Raw genomic sequence first — 23819 nt, 5'->3', positions numbered from 1 at the left:
GGTGGAATGATAGTGTAGGAGGAAACTGGCCTAAATTCCTGCACTACCTTCTTGTTTACTATACCTTCTTTCTATTCACACAATACTAAACCCATGGTAAATGTCTCCACATAAACAAAAACCGTGACACATATTCATAAAAAACGATAAATGATTTTTTAGTCTACTAATAATTATATGGAGGAGGAATACGTTTATGGTTTATGTAGGAATGGTTTACGTTGCATTTCTATATGGTTGACTTTCCCGAAGAGATATGTCTTTAAATGGTTCGTGTACTGGTATATCGAACTCTCTTTTGGAAGCCTTATATACTTATCAGTAAATAACCTTACGTTCTAGCGGTCATAAGCATAGCTGCAAGGTGTACCGGCTGTGCCTGTACAGGCTCTAATAGAATGGTTTGATTCCTACTTTTTCTTTAATTTCCATGTATTCTAAAATTTAGTTATCTGTAATTCTTCAATTGATTTAAAAATAACAATTTATAAAACAGTTAACATTCAATCATTTGTGAAGATTCGTAGTAATAACGCACATATTCAAATGAAACTGATACTAATATACTCTCCTCACGCTTCTTATGACACTAGCAAGACGAGAATGCTAAGTATAGTTAATGGAATATATTAGATTGTCTAAAGTGTATTGAAACACTGGAGGTCAAAGTTGAAAATACATTTCCTGTTATTAGAAACTATTATCAAACCACACATGCACCACTTTATTCGATAATCTTATGCTATTTTTCGGCAACATCATAATCTCGTCGCTATAGAAGGAATGCAGATTCTGAGAAAAAAAATGATTCACGGAGTTCTTTTCAAATTAACTTAACACAATTTAAAGAGCTCTGCCGAGAATAATTCAAATAAAAGTCTGTCGGTTCTAGGTCGTGGTTATACGGTGAATGAATTAAAACCTTCCGGCCAACTTCTCTCGATTTCTGACGGGTCGTTAAAGATTTATGTTGCCGTTTTGAGCGTGGTATTGGTTGGTCAAGTCCCAACAGTTCCTTTCGATTTGTTAGGTGCATTGGCTCTAATTGTCGATAGTACATGTCCGAGTCTATCATTCTGGCAGGCAATAGTAGCTCGTCATGCACGATTCACTTCTAGTTTCACTAAACACACAGTATAAACACATATCAGTGAAGACTTTGCCATAGACTGTGGAACTTGTCCTAGCTTCTACCACGACCTTTTTCGCATATTTTATTGTGGGTTATGCACTTTTCATTATTCGTGATGAATTGCTTCAGAAACGCCTCGAACTCTTTACGTTTCAGCAGAGATACTCAAATAGAAAATGCTTCTACACTTTCCTAAAGTAAAAATCAATAAAGCAACCTTAATATTATCTCTGGTAGATTCAATTATTTTTAAATTTTCGGTGTTGGACTACCAACATACGCATTAAAATTTCATGATAGTAGCAGTATAGCATTACTAGTTCTAGTCGCGGTAACTAGAGAAAACTTTCTACAACAGCAAGCACTCTTTCTTTCTTTTTTTTATTTTTCACTTATTTTGTTGTGAAAAGTGAAACAAAAGCTGTTCCTTTTCGTAGTGTGGGTTGAAATGTCTGGAAAAAGGATCGCCCTCCACACACTTTTCCTTTCTTCCTCGAAGCCCGTATTTCTTTCCTGGTCTGATGCCAAGGCGCCATTAATCTCCGTCTAGCTACGAAGCCAATGTTTTTGTTTTGGTATTAGCAACGACCAGGTAAAAGCAACCACCCGTCACTCGCAAGGACAAGAAAAGCGGAAAGCAAAAATTGATGATGGAAACTTTCGTCAGAAAAGAAACACAAGGAGGTAGCCAGTTTCCAGATTTCAGGGGGGGGGGGGAGGTTTACGAGACAACAGGAAAAGAAGAATAAATATGAAATAAAAAGATCCCGTTTAGTCCCTTAGATCGTCAATTGCATTTTGTTTTTGTTTCACATATAATTGCCTAAGTTCTTAAATTGCTGGCTAGTTCTTTCTGTATAAGCCTTTGTTCTGGCCGAGTTAATCATGTTTTTTTTATGTTATAAAGGAACACTTAATTGCTTCATAGTTGTGTTGGCTTTTCAAACGTGTGTGTTCAGAGCACAAGCAAGAACAATCAAAGTTATGTTAAAGTTAAAAAGTGTTCATTCAAAAAGAAGTAGTAGATTTATTATCGAACGAACTTTTCTATTATCATTAGTCAGACGTAGACACAGAAATTTTTGTTAGTGGGGTCCAAGCTCTGATGGTGGTTCAATAGTACAAGTCACTACGTCCAAGGAGTATTGAACAGATATTATCCTGTACAAGATATGTAATTGTAAAATACTTCCATTTATATTTTCAGAAAACATGATAGAACTAGATTGTTTTTTCTAAGAGAAATAGTAAAGATCAACTGTAATAATTTCATTTGTATTTCTTTACGTCACATAGATCCATAGGCTTCTCATGTATTCTGGTTTGAAATAAATAATTACATTGCAAGTCTTCGAAATTAAGAAAGATTGCTGGATGCTTATCCCAAACACTATTCATGAACTGACAAATCGCAACTCTTAAAAAATGTAATAAATTTAGAAATCATGAACCATGGCCACAATTACAAAGTGCCAGCTAAAACAAAACATGCGGCAAAAGTCTTAAAACTTGCGGTGCAAATTAAGAGTGTTGCCAATTTGAAGATCGGATAATGGGCATTTGGTACACATTAGAACCACTACTAAATTCATACTGGTTAACTATACAACAACAATAAGCATACCATTGGCTTTTTGTTTAAAAAAATACTATTAAAATGAGGTGTCACATGCTATGGGTTTCATTTTTCAAAACTTCACTTTAATTCAAAATGGCGGATTTCAAGATGGCTGCCGTCAAAGTCATACCTACCGTACGACTTCCCCCTAGGCCTTATGTATCCACATAGTTGTTCTTCACTTTTTTCATTAACGTTCTGTTTACAAAGAGTAGTAAGGGACTTCTGCAGTAATCTCTAATAACCATATCACAACTCTTAAAACTTATTTTAAAAAAAAATAGAAAACATGCACCATGGGAAAAATTCTGTTGTCACAAATAATGCATACATGCGCTCTATCATGAAAAAATCATTGTAAATGGAGCCGGTCATTTGGATGATGTTCCTTGTCAGGAGTTGAACCCGGGAAACATTAAATATTTTTATATTGACGTCTATGAAGGGCTATGTGAAATAGTATGTGGTGAGACATTGTTTGCTTTGTTGTTATACTGAATATAGATTTCTTGACCATATTTCGATAGTTCCATTCCGAAGTCGATCTCAAGAGGACATTGAAAAAGTTTTCAAGCTAATAAATAGGTGCTATACTTGCAACGTGTATTCGAAAAAAAAAATGACTGTAAGTAACTGCTCGTTTACGATGTTCCCGTACTTGTACCATAATCCAAATTATTTTGTAGACCTGGATGTCTTTTTTCCAGCTTAGTATACACACTAGACTTTATACATTTCTCTCTTCAATCCTCTGATAATAGCTTTTCGCCTTGCTCTTAAGTAATCTAGCCATTAATATTTCATTCGTCTACATCACCCGTGTAACTCGGAAAGAAAGTAGGCCGCAATGCCATTTGGATAGCTTAGGCTGTCTGGAAAGCTAAAATTCACTATGCAGTTAAGGAAAGCCGGTGTCTGGAAGTTGAACAGAGACTTAGTAAGTTGAAAGCACTGTTGTCAAAGGCTCCACAGTAACAGTTCTGCTGACAAACTTAGAACATTTAATCGGAAATCTCAAAAATTAGCCAAGTCAAAATTCTATAATCGTAATAATATAACAGGATAATTTGCAACATATGATGCAAATAAACAATGATAGTACCTGGAATACATGTTTGCAGAAAATTCAATATTGAATAGAACAGATTAGTGAAAGAAACAAATTCGCTATGAATTTAACTTACGTTAGGTATGTCAGAGGCTCACAACTCATGTCCAGACATAAAATCAGAAAGGGTTCTGATCTCCGTACTTTACTGTGACGTCTCGGATGTCATTCTCTTGAGCAGCTTCATTCTAACCAGTAATATATAGATCGTTAGATTCTCTGTTTATGTTAAGCACGGCAATTTGGTAACGTATACAACTAGAAAGTTTATTGCCCCATCACAGACGTAATGATATGATAGCGACGAATTTTGGAAAGTCCTTTCACGTGCTATTATATGCGGTCTTACCTCATTCAAAGCGGACAAATTAGTCAATATCAATGTATAAAACTTTAAATATTGCACGCGTAAAATAATAAAATGTATCTAATATAGCGTTACTTTGGATTTATGCTGCTAAGTATAAGATACTTTACCTAGTTATTGTTAGTCTCCTCATAGAATACATAGCAACACTCTACCAAACTTTTCTGGTATCCTATAACATGTCCAGTTTGTCACTCAACACCTTTATGATGTCTATATTCTATTTCTCTAATCCTCTACTCCGTAAATAATCTCTGTTTATTAATTGTAGGAATATGATATCAGGATAAGTTACTGGTTACCGATGACAAATTCTTTATGCAACTATCCCGGCATCAGCATGACAGTATGATTTAAGACAGTTTCTAACGGTTTTATTTTTCTAGTTTTGCAATCTTGTATTCCTCTAACACTTATTCGAATCATTTTAATTCGAGACCACTACATATATGGTTTACTAAATATGATTCACGAAATTTGGCAGTAACAGAAAATCAGCGAACTCAAGTAATCCAACTATATAAACTCTTTTCTATTGTTCACATTAGCACAATTTTAACATAGGACATTCATATATACCGTAAGACGGGGTTACTTTGCACAAATTTTAAACAATTTAAAAGAAAATCGCGTGTAACGTACAAACATAATAATTTAGAACACTGTATTTTAAACATATAATAGCTAGATATATATATAAGAAAAACATTATTGCAAGTTCATTAGTAAACATTCAGTATGACCAAAGTCATTGAAATATAAACTTTCGTACAAAGTAACCCCACCTATGGGGTTACTTTGCATAACATACAAACAGTGTGTTCAATACGAACATAACGTTTCTGTGCAATGTTTTCCCTTCAATATTTATACTTTTTACTTTCTACACAAAACTGCATACAGTCTACAAATATTGATATTAGAATGATGGTACTGGTATCAGTACTAGTTTGAATTATCGATATTTGTAAAGAAAATCATGTATTTTCTGGTACCGGCACAGGAACCATAATCTAATAGTTTAGCGTATGTCCCACAAAAATGCCAACTCAGGAACAGAAGAAAAATTCCTCATGAACTGATTTGATTTGGTTATTCATTATGTCCAAGAACATCATCCCAACCGTAATCAGTGGAAGATTTACGGGGTTTCGGACTTTCAGGCTAAACCTCATCCAAATTGCATGATGTCTTTTTTAAAAATCTAATGTTAGTTATTCCTATGCATATAAGCTGCAAGCCTCCCCCAAAAGTCTAGTGATTTCTTTAAAAAAAAAACTGAAGCTTTTGTTAGCTAAGCCCCTCTCAAACTACTTTTCTTGATCCGCCACTGCTCATAATTTATTTTCCAACAAGAAAATCATTCCAGCATCTACCTAAATAGGAAAGGGCCAGTGACACATCCATAAGGTGTCTGAGCCACAAAATCCGATTTTGATGAAACTTGATAGACTAATAGGACACCTTTGAAATCTAATGTAACTAGCAGAAATTTGTCGAAAAAGCTGTAGTTTCTGAGATACGGTCGATTCGTTAAAGATGACATTTGTCGTGATATCTCGAGAACGGATCCACCGAGATCAAACAAACTTTGCAAGCCATAGTAGATACATGATAGCTAACGAATTGTTTGCACCTGCGCAGAATGCGCAAATAATTATGTGTATGCGCATATCTCGAAAACGTGAAGACTGCTATATATTTTTCTCTGGCTTGGTTTGAACTATATGACGAGTATAACATAATGCAAGAAAAAAACTAGACTCAAAGGTGAGCGTTTCGAAGCAATTTAGGTGAGAAGATGTTGGAGTGGACTGCCCTTGCTCTAGTTACGCCTCTAGTTACGAACTCTGTCTGGCTTCTCAGTCATACATTTCCATTACACCTGTGTAGAAGCCATATAGTTAACGTCAATAATCGCCATATTCGGGTCGTAGTGCTATCAATGTTGTACAACAGAAACACAGTATTAAGAGAGCGTAAGGATAAACTATCAGGCTATTGTCGCGGTCTATTGGAACACGTCAGTGTGATGCGGGCATCTATGCTTCAAAGAAACTTACAAAATCATAGGCCATAGGGTTACGTATATATAGTTAGTGTGGCCATGAGACGAGACCTTTGGGGATGTCTCATCTCGTTGCGTGATACAGTCTCGTCACAAAAAGTATAGCCTGGTTCCAATTAGGGATGGACAAAACCGGTTTTTATAAAAAAACGGAAACCGGTTTCTAGAAAAACCGAAATCCGAAGAACCTACATTTCGGTTTTCTCCAAAAACCTTCACCAAAACTGGTTCAGTCTTTCACCGAAACCGGTTTCATTTCCTCAAAAACCAGTTCGTTTTTCCACCGAAACCGGGTTCGTTCTTTCCAACACCGGTTCGGTTTATCACGGAAACCGGTTACGGTTTTCTCCAAAAACCGGTTCGCTTTCTCACCAAAACTGATTTCTGTGAAAACTTTTGGAAAACATAATTTTTTTTCTGTGGAAACGGAATCGATTTCCGGGGAACAACGGATACTATTTGGTCAGAAATAGAACTAATTTAAAAAAAACAGAACCGGGTTTCAAGAAAATCGAAACTGGATCCGGTAAATAACCGAACCTGCTTTGTAGAAAACGGATAACCGGTTTCGGAAAAAAACGAACCGATTACGATTAAAACAAGTTTCGGTGAAAATTCTGGTTTCTGAAACTTTTCAAAACCCGGTTTCGCTTTTCCGTAAAACTTAAAACCGAAAAACCTGTTTTTGTGCCTACCACTAGTTTCAATAGATCGCGACTATAGGCCTCATAGTTTATCCTTACATTCTGTAAATACTGTGTTACTGTTGTGCAATATTGATGACTTAGAGTACCTGATATCACAACGACCCGAGTATGGCGACTATTAACGTTAACTATATGACTTTTACACAGGTGTAATGGAAATGTATTACTGAGAAGCCAGACAGAGTGCAAAACTAGAGGCGGGTGTCCGACGGCAGACCACCCTAACATCTTCTCACCTCAATTGCTTGAAAATGCTCACCTTTTAGTCTAGTTTGTGTATTGCAATATGTTATACTCGTCATATAGTTGAAACTACAAGAGAAAAGTATATCGCAGTCTTTATGTTTTCGAGATATGCGCATGTGCACAATTATTTGTGCATTCTGCGCAGTTCTGCGCAGGTGCAGACAATTCGTTTTAATTTCGTTTTAAAGCTATCATATATCTACTATGGCTTGCAAAGTTTGCTTGATCTCGGTGGATCCGTTCTCGAGATATCACGACAAATGAGATATTTGAATCGACTGTATCTCAGAAACTACAGGTTTTTCGACAAATTCCTGCTAATTACATTGGTTTTGTAAGGTGTCCTATTAGTCTACCAAGTTTCATCAAAATCGATGTTTGTGGCCCAGATACCTTATGGATGTGCCACAGGCCCTTTACCTAAATTTAGAATCCATGAGGTTCTAGTAGTAATAATTTTCTATCTAAGGAGTATTTTGGACTGGTGCAAAGTAACCCTAAGTAGAGGCTGAAACCGCCTTCTCTCAGTTTTACTTTCTTTATGACTTTAAAACGTTTCACACTTCAATTTCAACTATTGCATCAAAGTCCCATTATACACAGTAGTATTCTACGAAACTGACTTAACTTGGACGGAAATTGTTGTACGTGATATGTTTAAAATTTTGGCGGCCTTTACAATGACTGCTTTCCATACCTTTACAACAATGAACCCTTCCGACAATCAGAACTGATGTTAACCGCCAACATTATAGCCAAAATACAGTTAGATGTTCTATCTTACCGTGTCAGTTGAAATTTCCTCTTTACCGTTCATGGTTTTATCGACAGAGGACTGTGAAACTCTTTTCATATTTTGTGCAAAATAACCTCGTCTTGTGGTACTGCTTTTGCTCTCAATACATATATGCGTGTGTGTGGATAGTTTTAGTTTTACTTGCAGCCTCATCCCATAGCCTACTGTTCTTTTACCCTACTACAAAGAAATTACAGTTTATATCACATAGCGAACTATAGATAAACATTGATAAAACGAAAATGATTTTTTTCAGTTGTACGTCCGACGGGTATGCCGGCTAGGCTAAAGCAGACTTTGATGATAAGAAATGAAAGCAATGGTGGAATGAGTAAAGTAGGAGGAAATGAGAGAACCCCGAGGATCATAAATATATAATCCAAAACAGGTAGAAATTGATTGCTTATTTATTAGGATCATGAAAGTGGAACGTAAGATATTGTAATTTTAGTAAGTCGTTACATAGTTCATTATTTCACACCGTAACTCTAGAACGACAATAGATTTTTGTATTTTTTTAAAAAAAATAGGCATCTACTGCGATCATCTCAACCAAGATCCTTAGTGAAGTAAATCTGTTAAATCTTCGCGAGTAACGATGATGCTAACAGTGACTATCCATAGCCCACTTAAAACTATAACATTCCCTAACTTCTATGGAACCTGTGCAAAACTACAAGAAATATTGGTTGCCAATAGGAAACTAATATATACAATCGCACGATTATATTAATTTTCTCTTAGCAGAGTTTATTTTCTTTAAATTGTTAAATTAAAGCTACGAAAACACATTTTTAAGAATTTACTGTAAAATAAGCAAACGATTTTATGTAATATCTCCTCTTCTCTCTCCGCGAAATTAAACCTCGGCTTAATTAAGTTAAGAGAAATTTCTATACGATGCAATGAGAAATTTTTGCATTAAAACTATTCAGAAATTTAGCAAAGGTCTAGGTGACAAGGATTTCATATTTTGGAAAATATCTTTAAATTCGATCTAACTTTCACTGTAAACATCGTAAAAAATTATTACCATGGCAAGCTACCTCAAAGACTTAAAGTAATAGTAAGGATTGTCGCTTCCTGCGACATACGTACTAAACCACTTGTACTATATCTAGAACGTGCAACTGAATATTTGCAGTGTTGTAAGCAGGAATTATCTCTTTATCGTGGTTGTAGAGAATACCGAGAGAAGAGAGCTTTTTCTCGGTACCTAAAAACTGATCCTGTGTGAAAACCACACCATTAGGTATCAAGATCGAAATTCAATACCCTCATTAATCTATATGTATCTATCTATGCCTCTCTCTCTGTATATATATATATATATATATATATATATATATATATATATATATATATATATATATATATATATGGTCAAAAATGACCGATATTAGTGTCAAATCCATTGTTTTCGAGGTCGCTGAGACGAACAGCGACACTTCCGATGCAGACAAAAATCCAAATTAAGTCCTTTGTGTCCAAAATGAAACGTATTCTCCCTCATGCGGAAAAGGGTATTCTGCTAGTCTTTTTATAATGACACTTGCGAAACGACAATGGCTAATAAGATATAGCAGCACAATCATGATCATTTTCTTTTAAATGTATTTTTTTGTTTAACAACTGTAATATTGTACAAGATGAGACATAAAGAATTGATAGATCAAATCGAGAGAACACAATTCTTAGGGTAAATTTTCACGTTTATTTTTCGAATAAAACGAGAAAAATAGGGATTTGTGGCTCTAGAAAATGTGAAATGGTATCTTCAGTTTAACGTCCCAATATTATGCTATATAGGCTAAGGGAGACTGATGGTTAAGCAAGTGGTTGATGAGGCAAGAAGTGGTGGAATGAGAAAATGTAGGAGAATAGGAGTACCCCCGAGTAAACCCACGAATAGTGAATTGTTCATCACACATTCACTTGGCTGGGGATTGAACCCACGCACCAGAGATAAGTGCTCTACAACTGAGCCACCGTGCCCCTCTTTGTGACTCTGGAAAATATGTCGTTCGTTACTAATAGTAATATATATTTTTTATTCTGTTGGAAGAAATTGTTTATTTGTTTATGTGCCGCCATATGATATATGTGCAAATTACGTTCTTTACAAGCAGATTATATCTGCTCTTGTTTGCTTTCTTCTTCAAACCACAACATACATCTAACAGTAACACATTATTAGTAACAGTGATGTAGATACTACTTTGTAATTGAACTCTCTCGTAGCTGTATGGACATCGTACGACTCGGAAGATCCGGGTTAGAGTCCCGGTGGAGGTGGTTGGGATTCTACGTTAAGATGATTATGTGTCCAGATCTCATATAGGTTCAGTGCTGTATGGGACGCCAAAGTCCAAATAAATCCAGCTACTAACTACTTGTAATTATATATTAAAAACAATACTAACGATGTATATAGTTGCTCTTGTTCTATACGTAAGGTAAATTTTACATTTGTACATCCTCATCAACTTCCTCTGTTTCATGCCAGACAATAGTATAACGTAGCCAAAAAGTATTGAGACTTTTGCGCATAAGATGGCGTTAGTATCTCAAATCTCAAAGTATATGAGTCTCAGTGGGTCACGCCGAGCGACACATGCTAGCTGACCGTTAAAGCTAACACATGCGTAAACATTGTTGTAGTTCTTATAAGCAGACTAAGACATGGCGCAGTGTAGATAACTGTGCTTACCGCATAATTGCCCTACTTTTTACAATTCTAATTTCGACAAGGGCACAAATACTGTGCAGGCCTGTGAAGAAATATATGCTGTTTATAGGAGAGATACGTAATCAAATGCAACTGGCAAGAGAAGGTTTAGTTACTTCTGTTCTGGAAGTTTCGATGCACAAGATGCTCCTCACAGTAAGCGATCAATCATTGCAAAAAAAAAAGAAAAAAGAAAAAAGAAAGAAAAAGAAAAAAAGAAAGAAAAAAGAAAAAAGAAAAAGGATGATCTTGCAAAAATGGAGCAAAACTTGCCTGTAAGCAGTCATGACATCGCCAATGACCTAAACACTGATCTCCAAACAGGTACATTTTGAGAAAGCTAAATACAAAGACAACGTCTTTGTTTGGGTGCCACGTGATCTGACTCAAAAACGTTTAGTGGATCGACATTATATATGAGGATCCCTAATACAACGTAACAAACTCGAGCCATTTCTTAAGGATTGGATTTCTGGGCTTTCGACATCCATGGTCATGTTAGCCCATCACATATATGAGGGCTGACGTCCATCTGCGACAACACTATCCAGCGAGTTGGAGAGGAGGAAAGGAATAAGGAAGGAAAGAATCAGCCTGGGATCATTATGTTTTGTACCATTCCGGCATTTGTCCGGTGTGAATGAGAGAAACCTAGCAAGAACCTCGCTTTGGATGGCTGGCCTGAAAAGTTGTTACACATTTTCAACCGAGTATTCACACCAGGAACCATACCCGGGGACCGCTCGCACCAAAGGCGAAAGCGTTATCTGATACGCTATGCGGAAGCCACCTCGAGCTATTTCTGAAACTGTTTATCATCAGTAGTTGAAAGTGGATAACCAACAACAACAATGTGCTAGAAAGATCGTGACTGAGGTGTGAAGAAGCTCCACAACTTGTGGCAAAGCCCACGCTGATGCCAAGAAGAGGATTATGCTGTGTTTAATAGAGCTGGTAGGACATTGTTCGTCACGATCCACTGCCACCGGGGAGAACGATAGGTTCAGATCTGTACTGTCGGAAATTAGCTCCATTGAACTGAAACTACACTGATAAAAAATGTAGGTGGTGTTCTTAAAAAAGGTAGGTTACATGCGTAATTCCCGTTGTTTTTGGACTTAACGTGCAGCAGACGTATAACTAAAAACATCTTTTATAATACTTTCCGTATAAGTTTCCATCTATACGTACTTTTCGTATGAAACAATATAGGCGGTCAGGATCTCACATACAAATGGACGTACACTATGTGATCAAAAGTATCTGGACCCCTGGCTGACAATGACTTACAAGTTCGTGGCGCCCTCCATCGGTACTGCTGGAAGTCAATATGGTGTTGGCCCACCCTTAGCCTTGATGACAGCTTCCACTCTTACAGGCATACTTTCAATCAGGTGCTGGAAGGTTTCTTCGGAAATGGCAGCCCATTATTCACGGAGTGCTGAACTAAGGAGAGGTATTCGATGTAGGTCGGTAAGGCCTGACACAAAGTTGGAGTTCCAAAACATACTAGTCCATTACAGGGACGTTATTGTCGTGTAACCACTCCGCTACAGGCCGTGCAGCATGAACAGGTGCTCGATGTTGAAAGATGCAATCGCCATCCCCGAATTGTTCTTCAATAGTGGGAAGCAAGAAGGTGCTTAAAACATCAATGTAGGCCTGCACTGTGGGAGTGCCACGGAAAACAACAAGGGGTGCAAGACCCCTCCAAGAAATACACGACCACACCATAACACCACCACCTCCGAATTTTACTGTTGGCACTATGCATGCTGACAGATGACGTTCACCGAGCATTCGCCATACCCACACCCTGCCATCGGATCGTCACATTGTGTACCGTGATTCGTCATTCCACACAACGTTTTTCCACTGTTCAATCGTCTAATATTTACGGTGCTTACAACAAGCGAAGCGTCGTTTGGCATTTACCTGCGTGATGTGTGGCTTATAAGCAGCAGCTTGACCATGAAATCCAAGTTTTCTCACCTCACGCCTAACTGTCATAGTGGATCCTGATGCAGTTTAGGATTCCTGTGTGATGGTCTGGGTAGATGTCTGCCTATTACACTTTACGACCCTTAGGAGTGTGGAAATCTCGCGTACAGACTTCTGACACAAGTGACATCCAATCACCTGTCCATGTTCGAAGTCCGTAAGTTCCGCGTAGCGCCCCATTCTGCTTTCTCACGATATCTAAGATTACTGAGGTCGCTGATAATGAGTACCTGGCAGTAGGTGGCAGTACAATGCACCTAATATGAAAGGCATATGTTTTGGGGGGATGTCCGGATAGTTTTGATCACAAAGTGTATATAACATTACAACGGTACGTTGTATATTTTTGTACATTGTTATCACTTGTAAATTTTGGGCGTAAAGTATTTTTATATATGTACTAAACTATGTTGTTTGAAGAAGAGAAAGAAGTTAGTCTGATATAATATCGATATAAAAAGAAGATGTTTATATGTTGTCATAGGTTTTTTTAATAATGAGATTGTGAATAAGAGGTTGGCAGGACAACCAGATATAAATAAATGATATAACTGCAACGTAGCTTCGCTTTGGTTAATGGCTCAATAACATAATTTTTGAAAGAACCGTTTTATATGGTGCCGAAACCCAATTAAACAGGAAAAGGAGTAGTTGTATTGTTCGTTTTGAAGTAGAGTAGAAGCGAACAACATTGAGCCAATTATTAATTGTACCATTTTGAGAAGTGGGCGAATTATCTATAGAAACGTTATGAGTGTTACAGATAGTGAAACGAGTGGCACTAAAGTAACAAATTCTTCAGACAACATGATGGACTTATTAAGACAAATATCGCAACAAATCAAGGATCAAGCTCAACATTTTGATGAGAAGCTTGAACAATTACAACAAAGCAATGATGAAAAACTAGAGCAATTGCTGCAACGCAATGATGAAAAGCTAGAGCAACTGCAGCAATGCAATGATGGTAAGTGGGATCGAATACAGGAACAATTAAATCAGATGAATCAACAAATTGCTGCCAAATTCGGACATTATGATGCAGATATGGAGAAGATAGTACAGAAATTCACCGACTCGCAGGGTTCTGTAGATATTGTAGAAATTGAAGTTACAGTTCATGAACATATAAAGCTGAGTGTAATGGATCAAAACAACGAGAATGCAGAGAACGATGGTTGTTCCCAAGAGAATCGGCATGACTCCAGAATTTGTCTTCCATCCCGTAATAGTGCACAGACCAACAATATCTTACAGTGCTTTGATTCTGTACCTGTTTTGCAAATCCTTGAAGCGAATGGAAGCAAAGAACTTACTTCCGATAATATTGCGAGGCTAAAATGGGTTGATAGAAAAGGAAGCAAGTCAGATGAAAATTATCCGTCGAGCTCCTCCGTGGCTAAGCGGTTAGCGTACGCGCCTTTGGCGTAGGAGGCCCGGGTTCGATTCCCGGCGGGAGCTCATGTGGTTCGGATTCCACATTAATCAGTAGGTCCACGTCTCATATAGCCTCGCTGCTGAACGGGACGTAAAACTCAACTCAACTCAAAAGAAAAGTATCCGCCTGGCAGCGAGGAAGTTATTTCCAAGAAGCAGGACAGAGAGACATCAGATGACCAGAAGAAGACTCCATGGAACAGAAACCGTGGTAGGACAAATTACCGTCAATATTGTAGAAAGAATAAGTACAGATACGACATCTCGCCACCAGTAAAGCGAATGAGAACCGAACCTAATTTTACCGGTAAGATAACCAAACCTAACCTTAGTAGCAACAGTAATAGTGATTTTGTAAACCAACCTAATCCCAGTGTAGTACGATTACGTACAACTAAGAAACATGTAAGCGTTAGATCTAATTTCATTCGAAGTGTATCTCATAGAAATTTCTCAGATGGCAAAGTTTCTCAAAATAGGAAAGGAAGAACTGTAGATATAAATAACGCGCCAGACTGTATCCTGGTTTATGACTTTCAATGAAATCTAAACAAATGCATTGGTCATGTAACTTAACCTAATGTAGAGGCGTCCGAAAGAATATATCAAATTGATTCTTAATATGGTCACATATGTCTTAATGTTATGTTTTCTTTGATATTTGTATTTCATAATATTCATGAGTTTTCCTATGATAGCAGAACACAGTATCAATCACATTATTCGTGTTCCATGTTATTGAAGTATATTTAAAAGCATCTTTGTAATGTTAGGATATATATTGAAGTTAATAATTTATTTTTCTATAAAGGAATTTGTATTTTAAACAATTCTTAGTTTTGTGTTCTTGTTACATTCGAATTATATGCTAATAATATCCGATCATTTTACGTTCAAAGAACAACTACATGAATATCGCATACATCTTTTTCAAAACCTTCTTCATGTTGCCTAAATAAATAATTAATATTTTGTAACAAGTATTTAATGGACCCGAAAAAGGACTTAAAATCAAACAACTTGCAAATCGAATTTCGAATGTGCCTTATCGTCGTTGAAATGTATAAATAAATGAAGGTGATGATAAAGTTTAAAATAAATATGATAATAATATTGTTACATAATTGATGATATATATGTATAATTATATGAATTGTAATTTTCAAGTATACGAGGTGCATTCGAAAACTCAAATGATTAATATGTAAAAGTAAACGATCCAGAGTTATTTTTCTTTTTATTAAGTAAATGAATAAAAACAAAAGTCCGTCGGGCGCCATAATATACAACGGTACGTTGTATATTTTTGTACAGTGTTATCATTTGTAAATTTTGGGCGTAAAGTATTTTTATATATGTACCGTGCCATGCGAAAACAAACTAAGCGCCACTTTCATACTTTTAAGAAAATTACGTATAAAGGTTGATGTCCAACATAAATGTAGCCGTAATCAAAAGTGAAATTATGTTTCGTTTTTTAGGTGTTGGCTTTCCTCTGTTTTCGATTGTGCAAAACGTTCTAATGCGTATCAGGAACAAATCGTCGCATTTACGTGGATTTTCAAAGTTTGGCGCTTAGTTCATTTTTGCATAACACGGTACATATTTACTAAACTATGCTGTTTGAAGAAGAAAAAGAAGTTAGTCTGATATAATATCGATATAAAAAGAAGATGTTTATATGTTGTCATTTTTTAAATAATAAGATTTTTGAATGTCGTTGGCAGGACAACCAGATATAAATAAATGATATAACTGTAACGAAGCTTCGCTTTAGTTAATGTCTCAATAACATAATTTTTGAAAGAACCATTTTAACATATAGCTGAGGACTGTAACATAAGTATATGCATGTGATATACGGAAAACTGTTAGATGTCAGATATCTTGCAATGGCATGATGTAACACTTCGGGGCAGTGCGTATGTAGCATATGGATAACGTATGCTCCATACTGATTTCTGTAGTATGTTAGAGGATTCCGTATATTTGTACAATATACCGCTGTCTGGAAAACGGATTTGTCTCAGTGTAGTCAACAGAAGAGGTATATTTCTACGCTGACAACACCAGACCGCGTACAGTTTTAACAACTCGTCAGAAATTGACAGAACTTAATGCATCCAACATATACCTGGATCAGGTACCATTAGGCTATCATTTGTTTCTATCTCTTCATAGTTTCCTGAATGATCTTAAGTTAGTATCAGGAGAAACTTCGCGAAAAACCGCGTGTCACTACGTTTTGACCAGAAACCACTTAAATTCTATAGCGACTGCCATGTGAAGTTCTTGATAAAGGACAGGAGGCCATAGAACAAAAGGAGTACAACTAAAACACAAGAATAAAATGTTGTAGTTCTTGAGACGTTAGGAAACGTGCAAATCGTCTGGTTGTCAGCCCGAGAACAAGTATTTTCATCATGATCAGAAATCTTCAGTTCTTATTCAATACTAATGTTGTGATAGTTAGAACAATATTATGCAGTTCTTCTTGCTTTACCTCAGTCGAAGTACTTTCACAAAGATGCATCTCTCTTGCCTGTTCCACCAACTGCACTACTCATATTTTCACATAAATCGTGTTTTAGTTGATATTATACTTTTTCAACAGGTCTCTTTGCAACTTAATTATTCTTGAATTAATTTAATACTTGTCGTGAACATTAGTTGTTTCTTTGTTGAAAACTTATAATTCTATGTATCATTACATATTACATTTACAGACCTAGATAGAGTACTTATCATTTATTCTTATACATGTAATAATTTAATCTAAGTACAAAGTGAAAATAAATATAATGTAGTTAATTAAGTTTATATATTAGTAAATATTGTTAAAATGAATTGATCTCGTCTTCTGAAAAAAAAAAGACTTTTTCGTAGTCATATTTTCGTCGTTGATATTATTTAATTATTTTGTCCCTCGTATTGCATTTCCTTAATTCATTATAGACGATGATATGTTTGTACAAATGAAAATATTCAAACTAAATGGAACAAAAACAAATATTCGTAAATAAGGTTCAACATCAAACCCTGATTATTTCATATTACAAACATTTTCCATTCCTTAGCATAGACGCGTGATATTTTAAACTTGTTCTTCTATACAGAGTTATGGAAATATAGAAATTTGCGGACAAAAGTCCCTACACTTTGAAACTACTTGAAGTGTTACAAACTTTTTTGCGATTGTTAATTATCTCTACAAAAATTATTTTGAATACTTTGATTCTGTAATAAGTAAATTAAACCTAAAATTACATTTAGTTCATTTACATAAAGAATAAGCAGAATATGCAAATTTTTAACATTACGTTTACTTTATATTTAGTAAACGAACTTTCAATAAGAGACAAGTACTCTATATTTTATTATTTTCTTTTCTTGCAGATATTTGGAGAATGTTCCCAAGAAATTTGTACATCAAGAACCTAATAAGGTCAACTCAACTGGCATCTACCTCTGAGGGATAGTTATAAGAAAAGAACCATAGCTCAGTTTCTCAAGGATCATCATAATATTATTCCCTTCTCCCACTCCCAAGACCAAAATCTACCTTGAATGGGGTCTGCAAAGTACCATAGCCTGCAAGGTGCCTTCTGGGACAATAGATACAACAACAAAACGAGAAGTCCGCAAGCACAGCATCACAAGCAGAAAAGAAGTTCGAATATAGGAACTTGGTCATCGAACAAAGAGAAATCATCATCAGTAGAGTGGGTGATCTCACAAGTATTATTATTATTATTGTTAGTGTTGGTATTGATAATTTTAGTATTGGTACACTGGGAAAATCGTTTACAGGTCGATGGATATATCCCGCTAGCTAATCGCTAAAAAAAGAAAGAGCATTTGCCATTCGCTGTAACCAGAAGTAGGAAACAGAGATGGTATTGAAAGAAATGAATTAAACTGTGTTGTGGCTTTTTTGTTGAGTGACAAAAGAAGCAAAAACTCTGCCAAGATATACAGTATATTTTTTATTTCATTTTCTTGACGACAACAACAACAAAAATTACTAGCCCCTAAAGCTACCAATAGAGGTCTTTTTTTTTATATGTACGTATACACACACGCACACACACATATATATAATTTCGTTGTCTATTTTTCTTGTTTTCTCCTCCACGTTTTCTAAAGCTAAAAGTCCAAGTATATACACGTTTTTATTATCTTCCTTAAAAACAGAAGAAAGCAGACAAAATCAACATAAAGGAAGTGAACCAGATTTCTAGAAGTACTTTAATTCATAAGAGCACAAGTGAAGTAGAAAGTTAGCAGAGATTTGTTTCTATTTTCCGTTACATCTTATTTTAGAAAAGGACCCTATTTTTATTTGTTTCATGACGTCTTTTTTAAATGAATAATATGTTCTGTTTTGTGAAATTGTTTTTGTAACTATCTTTAATTGTGTTATCATAAGTGGGTAACTTTGTTCTCATTGTGTGAGTAGGTGGGAAACTTTGTTTCATTCTTTGCCCACGCTATGCATAGTTATTTTGAAATCTTGTATTTAAAATTATGTGCACAACCGGATACGTTGTGGTGGACTTCCTGGAAACATGTAAATTCTCAAATATATTTCGATTCATTTCGAATCAGAAAAGAAGAAGCACAAGAACTTTTATCAAGTTTGTAACATAAATACAAAGCATTGACAATCAGTAACTGTGGTTTGTCTGTGAAATGTGAAATAATTATTTATTAAGAAAACAAAGTCCTTAATTGGTACACGATAAACTTTGTAAGCAAAGCTAAAAACAAAGAACATTGCTAGTGTATAAAATTGACGATGTCTTTTCGTCAGTGGGTGGTGTTTGTAGCTCTTCAATGGTCTTTACAATTGTGCCTTTCATGTCCAAAGCCGATGTGTGATTGCAAGTGGAAAGGTGGGAAACAAACCGTCGAGTGTGTTAAGAAAAATCTTAATGCTATTCCTGATGGTTTAGATCCCGGTACTCAGGTGTTAGATTTATCGTGGAATAATTTGATAATACTTCCTCATGAAAGATTTCAAACATTAGGGTTACTAAATCTTCAGAGAATTTACTTATCAAACTGCCGTATTGGACAGATAGACGATGAAGCGTTTCGTGGCTTGACAAATCTTGTGGAGTTAGACTTAAGTGTTAACCAACTCAGGAGTGTTCCTACAAAGACCTTTAAAGATTATTCATTATTAATGCGATTAACGTTGAATAATAACCCGATTAAGAGACTATACCCAGATTCTTTTGAGCCTTTGTCGGCTCTTGTCACTTTGGAAATTAGTAATTGTGAAATAGATACTATAGACGAAGGAGCCTTTAATGGCTTAATTAGTTTAGAGTGGTTAAAATTGGACGGTAATAAACTTTCAAATATTGGGGGAAGGAATGTTATTCCGGAATCTCTTAGCGGTTTGGAGTTACACAAAAATCCATGGCACTGTGATTGTCATCTTGTGGAGTTTCGTTCTTGGTTGCACAATTACAAGATTCCTTATTCCAAAGAACCTAGATGTGCTACACCAGAAAGGTTGGAGGATGAAATAATCAAATCTCTGGAGGTAGAGGACTTTGCATGTTTACCTGACGTATCTCCGACGACTATGTACCTGGAAATTCAAGAAGGAAAGAACTTTTCTCTTTTGTGTAGCGTTTCTGCAATTCCGGAAGCCAAAGTGTCATGGTGGTTCCAAGGACGTGTACTTCAAAATGGATCCCTTTTGGCTCCCGGACTTCATTTGTATTATTTTGTCGAAGAAGGTACTGAAGAAAAGAAGAGTGAACTTTTTATATTTAATACAAACACAGAGGACAACGGTACATTTGTGTGTGTGGCTGAGAATCCTGCAGGCAAATCACAATCCAACTATACAGTTCGTATAGTTGTTAAAGAAGAAATAGTGGTTCCAGTGTTCCCGTTTGAGTACGTAATAGCCATCATATCGGCAATTGCTGTTCTAGTTCTTTTAATTCTTATCACACTTATTCTTCTTGTAATTAAGTGCCGAAGACAAAGGAGGCGGCGGAGGAAAAAGGAGAGAAGCAAAACGGTAGCACTGCAAGGAAAATCTGGAGAGTTGGTTGAAAATAAAATTACAAGGGTGCCGAAGCATATCCAAGTTGGAGTTCAGGCTCCGTCCAAACTAAATGGCACTATAGTTACCGAGAGGCATCAGGAAATTGATACTGATGTTGGCGCACTAGCAGGTTGTGCTCCGTATATTAGTCCTTCTCGAAATTTTCAAGAGCAGAATCCTGATTTGATCAATGACACAGAAAGTGTTGGGAAAGAAAGACGAAGAGTAAATGATGCTCACCGAGAGGAAGGAGACGGTGAAGAAGTTGAGCATGATCAAGAAAATAGTGGACCCAATAGCTACCAAGAGGCAATGGAGAACATAATTGACGAATACACTGCCGACGGATACATGGAAACCAACTGTGATGACATTGAATCAAAAGTTGCAGTGCCACCTGTTGCTGCACCTCAGTGGCGAGATGACACTTACCACTTCACTGGAGAAGGAAGAATGAGGGTGTCCAGTCTCAGTCCACCATCATCCTTGAGAGATAGAGCTGCACCGTCCGCAACATTGCCAAGAAACTACAAGGACCATTATCAACATGCGGCAGACGTTCATCTAACTCCAGGTCGTTTTCTCGATGGTGATGGTTATCCAATAGACTACGGACTACCGAAAGTCCCTCCATTGCCTGCCCAGCAACCACCCCCTCCTGACAGGTCGGGTTTCTACAGAACCTTACCTCACAGCAGAAGTCGCTTAAGTCATCCTTCCCCAACAACTGCCTATCCTCCACCTCCCATTCCAGATTATATTCCTGAGCCACCTTCATATGATCCTTATCCCGATCCCTCAACTATAAGGTACTCCGCGGATGGACTACCGTACTCTTCGCCACCTGTTTTCCCCGGTGATGATATTGTAGAAACCGATACTTTCACCACACTCCCATCTCCACCGGCTCCTTACAAAGGTGAACCAACGATGTCGCCCAAGGGACTCAAGACAGTATCGGCCAGCTCACCTATACAACCAGTGCCGTTTACTGCAATGAGCCCTCCACCAAACGTTAGTGAAATACCTTGGCCAGGATATGCACACTCATATAAAAAGCCTTCCACTACAGACAGTGTTCCTCCTTCTTCTGTGGATATTCCCCCCGTGAGTTTTAGTGACGGTGTCAATGTGTCCACCTCATGTTGCACCAATAAAGAGTATACCAAAAAATGTGATGTGGTTACTGGTAACGCTTCGACTCAAGCGGAATTGGACAGTGATCTTAAAAGCTCATTACAAGCGAAAGTTTTAGGTCCTCATCAAGAAAGTCCAGATGAAGGCTATGAAGACGAAGCAGGGGAAGGTACCGAGATATGACATCAGAGAGGGAAGCCTATAAATACAAAAAGGCCTCCCACATCAGTGTCTCAGTCTACTTTAAAAGTTGGTGACGGAAAAAAGCCAACATCCATTCTTAAGGACAAAGGTGTAACTGATGTTAAAAGGACAGGCATGTGTTCTGAGGGCACACAAACGTAGTGCTGAACTGATACAATATTAATTTACACAGTGAAAAATATATAAACTTTACATTATATTCATTTTACTTAAGACAGGATTGCTTTTGTTAACTAAAGACAGTTGTAAAACAAAAGCACCTGTGGTAATCCCGGTAAATTTTATTTAATAAACACACTATCAGATCATTGTTAATATCTAAAATAATTAATATTTGTACATAAATTGGTACTGTTTTCAGGAAAATTGATAAAAAGTATGCATAGATTAGTCATCGACGGTTTTTCTATATTCTCGTTTTTTATTGTTAATAATCAGTATGAAGAAAAAGAGTTTAAAAAAATAGAAATCGTCAGTGGCATTATCCTTACTTGTCTTTATTGTACAGAAGAAATATAGTGTTGATATATTTGGTAATAAAAATGAACACACCATGAATGTTGTATGTTCATTTCTTACATGTTAAATATTGTTTCGTTTGTTCTGCGTGTAGCAATCAAGAAGTTAAGATCTTAGTATTCTTAGTAGGAACAAATGGTATTGTTCATGTAAAGAAATATGGTAAGTATGAATTGCTAAAAGAAATCTAGTATGATGCAGTGGAAGGACGGCATTCTAGCAGTACAGAAAGTACACTGTATGAAAAAGGTGGTGTTAATTACAATTACAGTCAAGTAGTCCCAGCATTACTACTACTTTTGTGTGTTACATCAATACCAAGAGTTCAAAGTTGCAGTTCATGCAGGCTCTGTCTCACGATTTTATACTAAGCTAAGAGGTATTGAAAAACTAAGGTAAGAGTTAAATCAATTAAGGAACGCTTAAATAGAAAAAGAGCGACAGTGATTCTTTTATATATAGTATGTGTTGTTAATAACACTCCCGCTTAGCTAGCACGGTGAACAGAAGCCATTAATATATATGTTCCAGCATAGCTCTGGAATGTCAGGAGCAATTTTAACCGAACTTAGTACACATATTACCTACAGTCTGAAAAAGAAAACTGGGGGTAACACACATCTGACACACCTAGGGAATAATACAAGGGGGTAACATATAAACGACAAACATTAGCGTAGAATTCATTGTTTTTGGGTCGCTGAGATGAAACATGACATTCTAGAGTCGTTTAAATCTAAATTCAGCCCCCATTAGCACCAGAGGGTGAAATGATGACATGTAAAAATAATTTAATACGACCGATATTAGATGGAATTTATAGATTTCAGTGTCGCTAAGATAATTGATGGCAGTCTCGATACCGTTTAATCCAATATCAGCCTTCAGTGGGGACAAGAACACCCTATCAATCCTAGTGGGAAGTAGGAAAAGGAGACATATAAAACATATCGAAAACGACAGTTATTAGTGTCGAATTCATAGTTTTCGGGGTATCTTGGGTAAATAGGGCAGTGACAGCCCAGATGACATTTAAGTCCAGGTTCAGTTGCCATTATCACCTTGGTGAGAAACTAAAATCGTGACATGTAAAATAAATAGGAAATAACCAATATTAGTGTCGAATCCATACTTTCCGGGGTCCCTTTAATTTGATTGATGACAGTTGCGGAGACTTTTAAGTTCAAGGGTAGCTTCTAGAGGAGATAAGACTCCATACTAAAGTTACTCCTAGGGGAGAATGGGAGGTATGACTTATAAAAATAATAAGAAAATAATCTGTTTTAATGTGGAATCCAAAGTTTTCGGGATCTCTGAAACGAACCATAACATTTCCGGTGCTGCTTAATTCCAAGTTCGGCCTCCTACCTATGGGGGAAAGATAATATGTAACATAATCAAAAAATACTTACGTAAGTGTTGAATAAATCGTTTCGTGATCACAACAGTCCGATGGCACCAAAGTTAAAGTTCAATTCTCTAGCGCTTCCATGGACGTGGGAAGAAAGAATACGTTGAAATAATGAAAAAATAGGCAATACTAGTTTTTAATCCTTAGTTTTTGGAATCGCTGAGATGTTTAATGCCACTTTCAATACCATGTAAGTTTACATTCAGCTCCCATTAGTACTTCTAGGGGTAGGAAGGGAGTAAAATGCAAAAGTAATCGAACACGACTGAT

General features: G+C 36.5%; 1 protein-coding gene across 1 annotated transcript in view; it reads left to right on the top strand.

Annotated features, from left to right (window-relative positions):
- kek2 (leucine-rich repeat, immunoglobulin-like domain-containing kekkon 2 protein) overlaps positions 1-21647 on the top strand; it is a 939728-nt gene extending 918081 nt beyond the window's left edge. The window contains exon 5 of the mRNA XM_081759132.1: positions 17605-21647. Within this exon, the coding sequence (XP_081615258.1) occupies positions 19007-21598 (2592 nt within the window). The 5' untranslated portion in view covers positions 17605-19006 and the 3' untranslated portion in view covers positions 21599-21647. The remainder of the gene's footprint in view (positions 1-17604) is intronic.
- The last annotated feature ends 2172 nt before the right edge of the window (positions 21648-23819 follow it).

Source organism: Thermobia domestica, chromosome 5, assembly GCF_964235325.1.
Source record: "Thermobia domestica chromosome 5, izTheDome1.hap1.1, whole genome shotgun sequence".
Taxonomy (NCBI): domain Eukaryota; kingdom Metazoa; phylum Arthropoda; class Insecta; order Zygentoma; family Lepismatidae; genus Thermobia; species Thermobia domestica.
Note: the sequence above shows the minus strand (reverse complement) of the source record. Positions and strands in the feature narration are given on the sequence as shown.